Source organism: Oncorhynchus kisutch, linkage group LG26 (assembly GCF_002021735.2).
Source record: "Oncorhynchus kisutch isolate 150728-3 linkage group LG26, Okis_V2, whole genome shotgun sequence".
In the NCBI taxonomy this organism is placed as follows: Eukaryota; Metazoa; Chordata; class Actinopteri; order Salmoniformes; family Salmonidae; genus Oncorhynchus; species Oncorhynchus kisutch.
Genome location: NC_034199.2, coordinates 37,467,088 through 37,481,002, shown reverse-complemented (window position 1 = coordinate 37,481,002; position 13,915 = coordinate 37,467,088). Strand labels below are relative to the sequence as shown.

The window sequence follows — 13,915 nt, the reverse complement described above, 5'->3', positions numbered from 1 at the left end:
AAAAAAAATACATAAAAAAAACTCCCAGAAGTTCCAAAATAATAAAGACATTTCAAATGTCATATTATGTGTATATATACGATGTAACAATGTGCAAATGGTTAAAGTACAGAGGGGAAAGTAAATAAACATAAATATGGGTTGTATTTACAATGGTGTTTGTTCTTCACTGGTTGATGTTTTCTTGTGGCAACAGGTCACACATCTTGCTGCTGTGATGGCACACTGTGGTATTTCACCCAGTAGATATGGGAGTTTATCAAAATCAGGTTGTTTTTGAATTCTTTGTGGATCTGTGTAATCTGAGGGAAATATGTGTCTCTAATATGGTCATACATTTGACAGGAGGTTAGGAAGTGCAGCTCAGTTTCCACCTCATTTTGTGGTCAGGGTGCACATAGCCTGTTTTCTCTTGAGAGCCAGGTCTGCCTACAGTAATCTTTCTCAATAGCAAGGCTATGCTCACTGAATCTGTACAGAGTCAAAGTTTTCCCTGACTTTGGGTCAGTCACAGTGGTATTCTGCCACTCACTCTCTCTCTCTTTCTCAGATTCCACCAAGAAGCTGAAGGATGTTCTGGGGGAGTTTCACGGTGAAGGAGTCCTCTCCAAGTACAATCCTGAGCAGGTACAGTACGTCTCTGTCTCACCCCTTTCCTCCCTTATACCTCTCCTCTCCCCTCCTCCTTGTCCCTCCTTTTCTCTCACCCCAGTTATCCTCTCCTCCCCTATTTTCTCCTCCCCTACCCTTCCTGAGGGAGATCAATAGATTAGTTATGTTATTAAGACCCTGGTTATCCTATGACTCAGTCCTTAGCTCCATCACTGAAACGCTTAGTCATCCCCTCCATTTAGAGTGTAATGAGGTGAGAAACACTTCCTCCCTCCCTTGCCCTCACCATCAACGTGCCTCTGACGCCCTTTAGCCTCCACGGTGACGACAGAGGGGACACGCGTTACGTCATCGTGGTAACGAGGATAGGTGGCGCTGTCATTCTATTATGGTCTGTCTGGATGGGTCACCACTCCACTTCCCCTGTCCCTAACCCTACTCATTTCTAATCTCCTGCCCCCTTTCCTTCGAATAACTCCAGCATCGTGACATGAGTAACAGCCTCACAGCGGCTGGATGGCGCCATCAGAGCCCCAATCGCACTCAGACATCATGTGGCCTGTGGTGTGATCACCAGACCCAACGAGGACGGGCGAAGGGCTGCTGCTATTCTCTGCATTGTGTGGCAAGGAGCGAGGTAACTCTTGTGCTCGTGTAATCCATTAGTCGTTCTCTTGGTGACTCATCAATCCTTGCCTGTTCTGGAAGCTGCCTTGAACGCCGGTGACAAACCATCAGTGGAGTAGCCTCCCCCCGCCTCCGACCGCCTCCGACTGTATTTCTTCATGACAGATGAGCGATAAGGCGGACAGGGGACTGTAAATTAAAGGGTGGAGGTGTTTCCACACACATACACACACACACTTTCCAGAGGAGGCACTGACAGAGGGAACATCAATCAGATGGAGTATAATTTATGACTGTGTCATTCAGTTGAGCTCATCTCGCTGTGAGACTGTCATCCCTGAGGATGTATGTCACTTTAGTGACCGAGGACCCCAGGAGTGACAAGAACTAATGTTCCTTTAATATGTATTGATAATACAGACAGGGTTGGGAGCCAGGGTTTAATATGTATTGATAATACAGACAGGGTTGGGATTTAGGGTTTAATATGTATTGATAATACAGACAGGGTTGGGAGCCAGGGTTTAATATGTATTGATAATACAGACAGGGTTGGGAGCCAGGGTTTAATATGTATTGATAACACAGACAGGGTTGGGAGCCAGGGTTTAATATGTATTGATAATACAGACAGGGTTGGGAGCCAGGGTTTAATATGTATTGATAATACAGACAGGGTTGGGAGCCAGGGTTTAATATGTATTGATAATACAGACAGGGTTGGGAGCCAGGGTTTAATATGTATTGATAAAACAGACAGGGTTGGGAGCCAGGGTTTAATATGTATTGATAATACAGGCAGGGTTGGGAGCCAGGGTTTAATATGTATTGATAATACAGACAGGGTTGGGAGCCAGGGGTTAATATGTATTGATAATACAGACAGGGTTGGGAGCCAGGGTTTAATATGTATTGATAATACAGACAGGGTTGGGAGCCAGGGTTTAATATGTATTGATACTACAGGCAGGGTTGGGAGCCAGGGGTTAATATGTATTGATAATACAGGCAGGGTTGGGAGCCAGGGTTTAATATGTATTGATAATACAGACAGGGTTGGGAGCCAGGGTTTAATATGTATTGATAATACAGACAGGGTTGGGAGCCAGGGTTTAATATGTATTGATAATACAGACAGGGTTGGGAGCCAGGGTTTAATATGTATTGATACTACAGGCAGGGTTGGGAGCCAGGGTTTAATATGTATTGATAATACAGACAGGGTTGGGAGCCAGGGTTTAATATGTATTGATACTACAGGCAGGGTTGGGAGCCAGGGTTTAATATGTATTGATAATACAGACAGGGTTGGGAGCCAGGGGTTAATATGTATTGATAATACAGGCAGGGTTGGGAGCCAGGGTTTAATATGTATTGATAATACAGACAGGGTTGGGAGCCAGGGTTTAATATGTATTGATAATACAGGCAGGGTTGGGAGCCAGGGTTTAATATGTATTGATAATACAGACAGGGTTGGGAGCCAGGGTCTAATATGTATTGATAATACAGACAGGGTTGGGAGCCAGGGTTTAATATGTATTGATAATACAGGCAGGGTTGGGAGCCAGGGTTTAATATGTATTGATAATACAGACAGGGTTGGGAGCCAGGGTTTAATATGTATTGATAATACAGACAGGGTTGGGAGCCAGGGGTTAATATGTATTGATAATACAGGCAGGGTTGGGAGCCAGGGTTTGCTGTGCTGTCGTGGTGGAGTGTGGTGGTTTGCCCTGTGCTCTGGTGAGAGGTTTTCTGTAATAGATATAGTGAAGTTTTTTAATGCAATTTAAAAGAAAATCTTTCTCTTGGCTTTTTTGGCTCAGGTAGTAAGGCCTCTCCCCCGCAACCTGATCTTTCACCCCCATCATAACCTTTACCCTCATCCTGACCTTTTAACCCCCAACATAACCTCTCTCTGTCATGACTGCATGTGCCAGAAATGCATTCAAAGCTGTCCAATTTTACCCATAAATATATCCAAGTTGTGAGTATGATGACACACCCCGCTAGCATGTACATTTTTTTTTTACCCTCTTGTTGTGTTGGCATGGGTTCCACAATGAATTTGATTGATTTGTCAAGGCCATCACTGCTAGCAGGGAGATGTAGACAGCTTGATGGAGACATTCCAGAAATGCCTATCAAATCCTTGTGGGTGCTCTTATTACAGACAAGCATGTCTTTCTCACGACATGACCTTACGACTCTTATTTGTTTTGGGGGATTTGTTTTTGGAAAGTGTGCATTTTTCTCAAAATCTGCTGTAAAGTAAATTAAGTTCATCTTTTGGTAGCTTCACCAAATAAGGAGAAGAGAGGAGGAGTGATATGAATGATGGTTCAGCAGGTCTGGCCTGCCAGCCCACTGCTCTCTCTCTCTCTCTCTCTGCCTCTGTCTCTGTCTGTCTCTCCCTTCATCTCTATCTCTCTCAGGGTTAGATCCACGGCACAGAGCCCAGGGAGGATCAGTAAGACACTGAACTGAATAGAGAGTTGCTATTAAGATGGGTAGTAGACTGATAGAAACTGATAGAAAGGGTTGCTAGGTAACCTGAATGAATGCTTTATGTTCCAAAACGTTTGTGTTTTGAATAATATATAGCGCATGCAAGTTAATTAGTTTCATACATATTTGGTTTGAACTGTGGCACACAGATATTGTCAGTAAAAAGTTCAGAGATTGGATGTTTACCTACATGTGTGGGTGTTGAGAGAATGAGGACTAGCTTTCAAAAGAGCCTCGGGCAGTAAGAATGTTATGACATCACGCCTGATTAACCCTAACCGCTGCTGCCCTTACTACTGCTGCCAACCCCATGTCTCCTTACCCCCCCCCACTATGATGCAACCCCATGTCTCCTTACCCCCCCCCCCCACTATGATGTATCTCCATGTCTCCTTCTTATCCCCCCCACTATGATGTAACCCCATGTCTCCTTACCCCCCCCACTATGATGTAACCCCATGTCTCCTTCTTACCCCCCCACTATGATGTAGCCCCATGTCTCCTTACCCCCCCCCACTATGATGTAACCCCATGTCTCCTTACCCCCCCCCACTTTGATGTAACCCCATGTCTCCTTCTTACCCCCCCCACTATGATGTAACCCCATGTCTCCTTCTTACCCCCCCCACTATGATGTAACCCCATGTCTCCTTACCCCCCCCCACTATGATGTAACCCCATGTCTCCTTACCCCCCCCCACTATGATGTAACCCCATGTCTCCTTCTTACCCCCCCCACTATGATGTAACCCCATGTCTCCTTACCCCCCCCCCCCCACTATGATGTAACCCCATGTCTCCTTCTTACATCCCCACTATGATGTAACCCCATGTCTCCTTATCCCCCCCCACTATGATGTAACTCCATGTCTCCTTCTTACCCCCCCCCCACTATGATGTAACCCCATGTCTCCTTACCCCCCCCCACTATGATGTAACCACATCTCTCCTTCTTACCCCCCCACTATGATGTAACCCCATGTCTCCTTACCCCCCCCACTATGATGTAACCCCATGTCTCCTTACCCCCCCCCCACTATGATGTAACCCCATGTCTCCTTCTTACATCCCCACTATGATGTAACCCCATGTCTCCTTACCCCCCCCCACTATGATGTAACCCCATGTCTCCTTCTTACCCCCCCACTATGATGTAACCCCATGTCTCCTTCTTACCCCCCCCCACTATGATGTAACCCCATGTCTCCTTCTTACCCCCCCACTATGATGTAACCCCATGTCTCCTTCTTACCCCCCCACTATGATGTAACCCCATGTCTCCTTCTTACCCCCCACCCCCACTATGATGTAACCCCATGTCTCCTTCTAACCCTCCACTATTATGTAACCCCATGTCTCCTTCTTACCCCCCACTATGATGTAACCCCATGTCTCCTTCTTACCCCCCCCCCCACTATGATGTGACCCCATGTCTCCTTCTTACCCCCCCACTATGATGTAACCCCATGTCTCCTTCTTACCCCCCCCACTATGATGTAACCCCATGTCTCCTTCTTACCCCCCCACTATGATGTAACCCCATGTCTCCTTCTTACCCCCCCACTATGATGTAACCCCATGTCTCCTTCTAACCCCCCCACTATTATGTAACCCCATGTCTCCTTCTTACCCCCCCACTATGATGTAACCCCATGTCTCCTTCTTACCCCCCCCCCCCCACTATGATGTGACCCCAATGTCTCCTTCTTACATCCCCACTATGATGTAACCCCATGTCTCCTTCTTACCCCCCCCACTATGATGTAACCCCATGTCTCCTTCTTACCCCCCCCCACTATGATGTAACCCCATGTCTCCTTCTTACCCCCCCCCACTATGATGTAACCCCATGTCTCCTTCTTACCCCCCCACTATGATGTAACCCCATGTCTCCTTCTTACCCCCCCCACTATGATGTAACCCCATGTCTCCTTCTTACCCCCCCACTATGATGTAACCCCATGTCTCCTTCTTACCCCCCCACTATGATGTAACCCCATGTCTCCTTCTTACCCCCCACCCCCACTATGATGTAACCCCATGTCTCCTTCTAACCCCTCCACTATTATGTAACCCCATGTCTCCTTCTTACCCCCCCACTATGATGTAACCCCATGTCTCCTTCTTACCCCCCCCCCCACTATGATGTGACCCCATGTCTCCTTCTTACCCCCCCACTATGATGTAACCCCATGTCTCCTTCTTACCCCCCCACTATGATGTAACCCCATGTCTCCTCTTACCCCCCCCACTATGATGTAACCCCATGTCTCCTTCTTACCCCCCCACTATGATGTAACCCCATGTCTCCTTCTAACCCCCCCACTATTATGTAACCCCATGTCTCCTTCTTACCCCCCCACTATGATGTAACCCCATGTCTCCTTCTTACCCCCCCCCCCCCCACTATGATGTGACCCCATGTCTCCTTCTTACATCCCCACTATGATGTAACCCCATGTCTCCTTCTTACCCCCCCACTATGATGTAACCCCATGTCTCCTTCTTACCCCCCCCACTATGATGTAACCCCATGTCTCCTTCTTACCCCCCCACTATGATGTAACCCCATGTCTCCTTCTTACCCCCCCACTTTGATGTAACCCCATGTCTTCTTCTCTCCCTTTCTCCCCTCTTCCCCACTGTCAAACAGAAGCAAGACGTTCTCAACCAAGTAAGCCACAGCCCCTGTTGGGGGTCTGCATGGTCTGTGGTTTCTGTGTCTTACTCTACAGACTGCACGTAACATACTGAACCCTGTATCATCAGAGACACTAACCCAACCCGCTGTCACCACCAGTCAGAGGGCACAGGTTAAAGATTAGGGGTGATGTCCAGTGCTGATTTTTGTGTCTAACATACTGCATGTAACATACATAACTCTATCCCATCAGAGACGTTTGTACCATGACGTACTACGGTACCAATAATGCTCTCTCACCCAATCCCAGGTCAGGGTTCAGGTCCTATGCTACTTTCTGATGCTCAACTTACCAACATGTAACAACAGTGTATCCATAATTCAGGAATGTTGTGTTTTGTTTTTCAATGGCACCGATCACTGTGTGAATGCCAGTTCAGACAACCTCATGCTGTTTCTGTAAAGGTATCTTGCCTGAGGATTCTCTGTCAGGCATTTTACTGTGTCTGCCTGCTGATGAAGTGACTCAGGCTTGTTTCTGTGTACTGTCTGTTTCACTCACATTAAACTTTAAAGGTTGGCTAAAATGTCAGCCTACGATCCAACTGATTTATGTTTCTCCAAATGAATGATTTCCTGACTCTTCTCAGCTGTATGGTTTCAGAGTCCCAAAAGCAATGTGTGATCGTCATGCTCTTTAGAGAGGTGATTGAATATGACCTACTAATCTCAAATGCAATACTGCAGATCATCAGTAAAACTCTCAGCATTACAATTCAGGAAAACACATTTTCTAAAGGTTTCATTCCTCTTATATACTGATTTTCAGCATTATGCCTCCTACTGGGCACACACTGGTTGAATCAACATTGTTTCCAGGTCATATCAATGAAATTACGTTGAACCAATATGGAATCAACTTTGAATTGACGTCTGTGCTCAATAGGCTCTTTTATTTCTGCTGTAGAATGTGGTTAACAACACTTCACAAGGGATTTACCATCCCACATAAATCCAGTGAACAAATGAGAAAATGGGAGGCAAAAATAAGTAAGGTGATAGTACCTTTCATCCCTTGGTGGTGTCCCTTCTTTCTGCTGGCCAGACCCTCTCTTGTGTACTCTACAAAGGTACCTGACTTCTCCTGTCTATCTCTCCATCCCCTCCAATCATCCATGTGTCTGCAGCCCATAGACTACCAGGGTTTCCAGCTTTTCATGGCCACCTACCTGGAGAACGACATCCCTGAGGAGCTGTGTCAGCACCTATTCACCTCCTTCAAGAGCAAGACAGGGGGCTGCTCTCCTGAGATGCCCCGAGCAGGAGTAGGACTCCTGGGTAAGTAGTGTCCTACCTCACCCTGCTGGTCACTCATTCTGGCTGGCACTGTTTTTTTTGTCTTCAGTTTTTGTGAAAAAAGATCAGCTTTTATTGGACAAGTTCAGGTATTACCTTCCTGTTTTAAAATGTTTCATAATGTTTTATCCCTACTAAACATGACCAGGGTAGATATCAACAGTGTCTTTCCTGCCTCTCAGTAGTAGTTGCATTTGAACTGGGGTTGATTGAGTATCTGGTTCTTGTTGAATGGATGGAGTTATGCTTGTTGGTACAGATGTAGAATCTTAATTTGATCACAATTTTCCTACACTACAGGAAATGCAGATGAGCTTTGTGATTTATATAAATTAATTGAAAATCCACACTAACTAATGCACAGTTGAAGGATTTGCTGTAACGATATAGGTCAAATTAACATCCTACATTTGTATACTACTGTATGCATGGACCAAATTAGATTCCCTCTCAGGTTAACCCTAGTCTCAGAGTGTTTCCTTCTGATTTGCAACTGAAAATGTTTTTCTCAAACACTTTCCATAAACACAATGCAAACACTGCCCATCTGCTGCTGTACTTTCCATGGCAGATCCTTCAGGAACACACCATGCCTGTGTTCCATTTGATTAGATTGATTCATCAGACGATGGTGCTGGAGTGGTCACAGACACTGACATCTTTAGGGTGGTTTACTTCCACTGTCCCTCACTACTGAGCAGCTGAACACTTGGGGACAGATTGGAGGATTCTAACCCCTCTGCAAATGGAGGGACGGGATGGAGAGATTTGCATCCAAGCACACCCAACTATCTGAGAGGGAGGGAGGGAGGGAGGGAGGGAGGGAGGGAGGGAGGGAGGGAGGGAGGGAGCGAGAGAGAGAGAGAGAGAGAGAGAGAGAGAGAGAGAGAGAGAGAGAGAGAGAGAGAGAGAGGGAGGGATTGGCATGTTATTCTTCCTGTGGATCCTCCATTGGGATCAGATGTGGAGAAGAAGAAGAAAAAGCAATGCAGCCTACACTGCCATCTGGTGTTTAGTCTCTTAACTTACCTCTGTAAGGATGGACAGCATACCCATGTGAGAAATGAGGGTCAAATAGATTCACATTAACTCAACTGATGTCTGTGTTTCCCGGAAGACTTGTTTTTGTAGAATGTGTCTTTCTCTCTCTCTCTCTCTCTCTCTCTCTCTCTCTCTCTCTCTCTCTCTCTGTCTCTGTCTCTGTCGCTGACTCTCTCTCTTTCTCCTTCTCCTTCTCTCTCTCTTTCTCTCAATTCAATTCAAGGGCTTTATATGGGAAACACATGTTAACATTGCCAAAGCAAGTGAAGTAGATAATAAACACAAGTGAAATAAACAATGAAAAGTAACACTAAACATTACAACATTACATTACACTCACAGAAGTTCCAAAAGAATAAAGACATTTCAAATGTCATATTATGTCTATAATTATGTCTCTGTCGGTGACTCTCTCTCTCTCTGTCTCTCTCTCTCTCTCTCTCTCGTCACATCGTGGATTTCTCTCTGTCGCTGACTCTCTTTCTCCTTTTCTCTCTCTATCCTCTCTCTTTCTCCTTCTCTCTCTCACTCTCTCTCTCTGTCTGTCGTGGACTCTCTGTCTCTGTCTCTCTTTCTCCTTCTCTCTCTCTCTCTCTCTCTCTCTCTCTCTCTCTCTCTCTCTCTCTCTCTCTCTCTCTCTCTCTCTCTCTCTCTCTCTCTCTCTCTCTCTCTCTCTCTCTCTCTCTCTCTCTCTCTCGCTCGCTCTCGCTCTCGCTCTCTCTCGCTCTCTCTCGCTCTCGCTCTCGTCACATCATGGATTTATTATTCAGGACAAGAGAAGCTTGTGTTGCCTTAACTGAATCAATCTCATAGTCCCCAACCAAAACAGACAGGGGGAAATAAGTCTTCCTAGTGTATTGTTGACACCCTTCTTCCCTCCTCTGTCATGACAGAAGGTCTGTTTTGTTGTGTGTTGGACAGGCATGGGCCACAGTTTAGATTGATGTTCTGCTTTCCAAACAGACTATCCATCTCTCTTTCATGCCTTTCATGACTTCCTGTCCTGCTCATTGGCCTACAGCATCAGTAGAGAATGTTACTCTATGGCCAAAAGGAATCTGCTTCTTTGATGATCCTCATTACAATAGCAATGCATCGGTTTGAACAGTGTATTGTGGTTGTTTCTACGGTAGCGTAATTTGTCTCTAGTCATTGAAGCACTAGTCTGCTCCTTTCGACTATCTCAACCTCTTTGCTTTTTTATATTGTTTCATTCTCTTCTCTTTAAATTGTCACCAGATTCACTATGTTTTTACAGAAAGGCCTATAAGTTAACCAGATTTTTACGACATTTTATTATGGAGTTTTATTGAGTTGGAAAAGTATTGAATTTTCCCCTTTAACAGAGTCTATAATGACACTCCTTCTCTTTCCCCTTTAACAGAGTCTATATCAGTCTCCTTCTCCTTCTCCTTTAACATAGTCTATATCACACTCCTTCTCCTTCCCCTTTAACATAGTCTATATCACACTCCTTCTCCTTCCCCTTTAACATAGTCTATATCACACTCCTTCTCCTCCTTTAACAGAGTCTATATCACACTCCTTCTCCTTTAACATAGTCTATATCACACTCCTTCTTCTCCTTCTCCTTTAACAGAGTCTATATCACACTCCTTCTCCTTCCCCTTTAACATAGTCTATATCACACTCCTTCTTCTCCTTCTCCTTTAACAGAGTCTATATCACACTCCTTCTCCGTCCCCTTTAACAGAGTATATATCACACTCCTTCCCCTTTAACAGAGTCTATATCACACTCCTTCTCCTTCTCCTTTAACATAGTCTATATCACACTCCTTCTCCTTCTCCTTTAACATAGTCTATATCACACTCCTTCTCCTCCTTTAACATAGTCTATATCACACTCCTTCTCCTCCTTTAACAGAGTCTATATCACACTCCTTCTCCTTCTCCTTCCCCTTTAACAGAGTCTATATCACACTCCTTCTCCTTCTCCTTCCCCTTTAACATAGTCTATATCACACTCCTTCTCCTTCTCCTTTAACAGAGTCTATATCACACTCCTTCTTCTCCTTCTCCTTTAACAGAGTCTATATCACACTCCTTCTCCTTCTCCTTTAACGTAGTCTATATCACAGTCCTTCTCCTTTAACAGAGTCTATATCACACTCCTTCCCCTTTAACAGAGTCTATATCACACTCCTTCTCCTTCTCCTTTAACATAGTCTATATCACACTCCTTCTCCTCCTTTAACTGAGGCTATATCACACTCCTTCTCCTCCTGTAACATAGTCTATATCACACTCCTTCTCCTTCCCCTTTAACATAGTCTATATCACACTCCTTCTCCTTCTCCTTTAACAGAGTCTATATCACACTCCTTCTCCTTCCCCTTTAACAGTCTATATCACACTCCTTCTCCTTCCCCTTTAACAGTCTATATCACACTCCTTCTCCTTCCCCTTTAACATAGTCTATATCACACTCCTTCTCCTCCTGTAACAGAGTCTATATCACACTCCTTCTCCTTCTCCTTTAACATAGTCTATATCACACTCCTTCTCCTCCTTTAACATAGTCTATATCACACTCCTTCTTCTCCTTCTCCTTTAACAGAGTCTATATCACACTCCTTCTCCTTCTCCTTTAACGTAGTCTATATCACAGTCCTTCTCCTTTAACAGAGTCTATATCACACTCCTTCCCCTTTAACAGAGTCTATATCACACTCCTTCTCCTTCTCCTTTAACATAGTCTATATCACACTCCTTCTCCTCCTTTAACAGAGTCTATATCACACTCCTTCTCCTCCTGTAACATAGTCTATATCACACTCCTTCTCCTTTAACATAGTCTATATCACACTCCTTCTCCTCCTTTAACATAGTCTATATCACACTCCTTCTTCTCCTTCTCCTTTAACAGAGTCTATATCACACTCCTTCTCCTCCTTTAACATAGTCTATATCACACTCCTTCTTCTCCTTCTCCTTTAACAGAGTCCATATCACACTCCTTCTCCTTTAACATAGTCTATATCACACTCCTCCTCCTCCTTTAACATAGTCTATATCACACTCCTTCTTCTCCTTCTCCTTTAACAGAGTCTATATCACACTCCTTCTCCTTCTCCTTTAACATAGTCTATATCACACTTCTTCTTCTCCTTCTCCTTTAACAGAGTCTATATCACACTCCTTCTCCTTCTCCTTTAACAGAGTCTATATCACACTCCTTCTCCTCCTTTAACAGAGTCTATATCACACTCCTTCTCCTTCCCCTTTAACTTCTTGCGTCGAGCCATCCCGGATCTGGGATCGTGAATACAGCCTCAAGCTCATTACCATAACGCAACGTTAACTATTCATGAAAATCGCAAATGAAATGAAATGAATATGCTAGCTCTCAAGCTTAGCCTTTTGTTAACAACACTGTCATCTTAGATTTTCAAAATATGCTTCTCAACCATAGCAAAACAAGCATTTGTGTAACAGCTAGCGCACCTAGCGTAGCATTTAGCGTTAGCATTAGCAGGCAACATTTTCACAAAAACCAGAAAATCATTCAAATAAAATCATTACCTTTGAAGAACTTCAGATGTTTTCAATGAGGAGACTCTCAGTTAGATAGCAAATGCTCAGTTTTTCCTGAAAGATTATTTGTTTAGGAGAAATTGCTCTGTTTGGTGCATCACGTTTAGCTACGAAAAAAACCTGTATCCAGGAGTGTAATTATCCCCGCAGCTCATTAGCATAACACAACGTTAACTATTCATGAAAATCGCAAATGAAATGAAATTAATATGCTAGCTCTCAAGCTTAGCCTTTTGTTAACAACACTGTCATCTTAGATTTTCAAAATATGCTTCTCAACCATAGCAAAACAAGCATTTGTGTAACAGCTAGCGCACCTAGCGTAGCATTTAGCGTTAGCATTAGCAGGCAACATATTCACAAAAAAAAGAAAATCATTCAAATAAAATCATTACCTTTGAAGAACTTCAGATGTTTTCAATGAGGAGACTCTCAGTTAGATAGCAAATGCTCAGTTTTTCCTGAAAGATTATTTGTTTAGGAGAAATTGCTCCGTTTGGTGCGTCACATTTGGCTACCAAAAAAAAACGAAAATTCAGTCTTCAAAACGCAGAACTTTTTTCCAAATTGACTCCATAATATCGACTGAAACATGGTAAACGTTGTTTAGAATCAATCCTCAAGGTGTTTTTCACATATCTCTTCATGATATATCGTTCGTTGAAAGCCTCCTCTCTCCTCTCAATCACTGGATGACTGCGTGCAGCTTGTAGATTACACACCAATTTAGACAAAGGACACCGGGCGGACCCCTGGTAAATGTAGTCTCTTATGGCCAATCTTCCAATGATATGCCTACAAATACGTCACAATGCTGCAGATACCTTGGAGAAACTATAGGAAGGGCAGGCTCATTCCCGGCGCATTCACAGCCATATAAGGAGACAATGGAAAACAGAGCTTCAAAAATTCTGCCCATTTCCTGGTTGAAGTTTTATCTTGGTTTTGCTTGTAGCATGAGTTCTGTGGCACTCACAGAAAATATCTTTGCAGTTTTGGAAACCTTAGAGTGTTTTCTTTCCAAAGCTGCCAATTATATGCATAGTCGAGCATCTTTTCGTGACAAAATATTGAGCTTAAAACGGGCACGTTTTTTTATCCATAAATTAAAAGAGCGCCCCCTATATCCAAGAAGTTAACAGAGTCTATATCACACTCCTTCTCCTTCCCCTTTAACAGAGTCTATATCACACTCCTTCTCCTTCTCCTTTAACATAGTCTATATCACACTCCTTCTCCTTCTCCTTTAACAGAGTCTATATCACACTCCTTCTCCTTCTCCTTTAACATAGTCTATATCACACTCCTTCTTCTCCTTCTCCTTTAACAGAGTCTATATCACACTCCTTCTCCTTCCCCTTTAACAGAGTCTATATCACACTCCTTCTCCTTTAACAGAGTCTATATCACACTCCTTCTCCTTCTCCTTTAACAGAGTCTATATCACACTCCTTCTCCTTCCCCTTTAACATAGTCTATATCACACTCCTTCTTCTCCTTCCCCTTTAACATAGTCTATATCACACTCCTTCTCCTTCCCCTTTAACATAGTCTATATCACACTACGTCT

At 43.9% G+C, this 13,915-nt stretch overlaps 1 protein-coding gene across 4 annotated transcripts in view; it reads left to right on the top strand.

Annotated features, from left to right (window-relative positions):
• LOC109870683 (diacylglycerol kinase beta) overlaps positions 1-13,915 on the top strand; it is a 158,717-nt gene that overhangs the window by 43,857 nt on the left and 100,945 nt on the right. For all 4 annotated transcript variants that reach the window (XR_004205613.1, XM_031805527.1, XM_031805525.1 and 1 more), the window contains exons 3-4: positions 551-627; positions 7,579-7,729. Coding sequence is in view for 3 of the 4 variants with exons in the window: in XM_031805527.1 (XP_031661387.1) it covers positions 551-627; positions 7,579-7,729 (228 nt within the window). In the remaining variant the exon portion in view is untranslated. The remainder of the gene's footprint in view (positions 1-550; positions 628-7,578; positions 7,730-13,915) is intronic.